The sequence below is a fragment of the Phalaenopsis equestris genome, unplaced genomic scaffold (assembly GCF_001263595.1).
Source record: "Phalaenopsis equestris unplaced genomic scaffold, ASM126359v1 Scaffold193938, whole genome shotgun sequence".
Taxonomy (NCBI): domain Eukaryota; kingdom Viridiplantae; phylum Streptophyta; class Magnoliopsida; order Asparagales; family Orchidaceae; genus Phalaenopsis; species Phalaenopsis equestris.
In genome coordinates, this window is record NW_018213887.1 from 1 (window position 1) to 1084 (window position 1084).

Below are 1084 nucleotides of genomic sequence, written 5' to 3' on the forward strand. Positions count from 1 at the left end.
AGGAAGTATTTGCTATATGTAGTGATCTGTCCATTTCTCAACTTAAAAGATGAATTCATATCCATTTCATCCAGAATACCGGTGACGCAATATATGTGTTCATTGTGAGGTGTATAAACAACAGAATGATGCAACATACAACGGCAAATGCAGCTATTCTTAATCTGTATCAACTGAGCCACACTTTTCTTACAACAGCAGCGCTTGGGATGCTGCATTCCATTCTCCACAAAGAAAGTAGGTGAATTCACACAGCCCCAGTCAATACCTCCAAGGACCGAAGGAATGAGTAAATAAACAACTGCTTCAAAAGCATTCTCCATGCATACATGAAGTGCATTCAAGAATTTATCATAATCTTGATCAATCAAAAGACTGAGAACAGAGACCTGAAACCTTCGAGCTCTAACCACCTGGACCACAAGGTAAATGCTAAGTTAGTGCAAAAAAATAAAAAATCCTAAGCATAGAAAAAAGGCTCAACAGGGAAACTGCTCAAAAAGAGTTTCAAGGCATTAGAAAAGGAAGATGATTTTGTGAATCACATTAACAAATTGTTTGAAATATTTTACCTGATCACGATCAAGATGGATAGAGCCAAAATAATCAACTTCTACTATGACAGAACCTTGAGAAGTCTCAAAATTAAATGAATTAGAACAAAAATCAGATCCTAGATCACACTTTACAACAAGTAATATTTCTCCCTTGAAATTTTCTAAGTCAACTGAACTCATAGAAATCTTGTAGCAATGATATAGTCCAACGCTACAAAATGATGACCATGAACTGACTAGCTCGGCTGGAAAATAGTTATCTTCTTCAAATACGCCTGTTTCATATCCTGGCAAGGGTAAAATAGAGAAATTACGTGCTGAAAATGGCACATGGCAAGTGAACATGCCACAAATAAAATGAAAAGAATTGTATGTCAATAATACATGGTTAGTTATACTGCAGCAAATAAAATATGAGAATTAAGAATTTGGGATTTAGATACATAGTAAACAATTCTTATGTATTTACACATATCACACCGAATTTTTTTATTTACACACATAAAACTCATATCTTTAATATCACA

At 34.4% G+C, this 1084-nt stretch overlaps 1 protein-coding gene across 1 annotated transcript; it reads right to left on the bottom strand.

The window, feature by feature from the left end:
• Window positions 1-79: 79 nt before the first annotated feature.
• Window positions 80-844, bottom strand: LOC110034846 (endoribonuclease Dicer homolog 2a-like; the record flags this gene model as incomplete). The annotated part of the gene is made up of 2 exons (XM_020739085.1): window positions 80-413; window positions 573-844. Coding segments are annotated over 2 exons (606 nt in total), but the record flags the coding sequence as incomplete, so codon positions are not given.
• Window positions 845-1084: the final 240 nt, after the last annotated feature.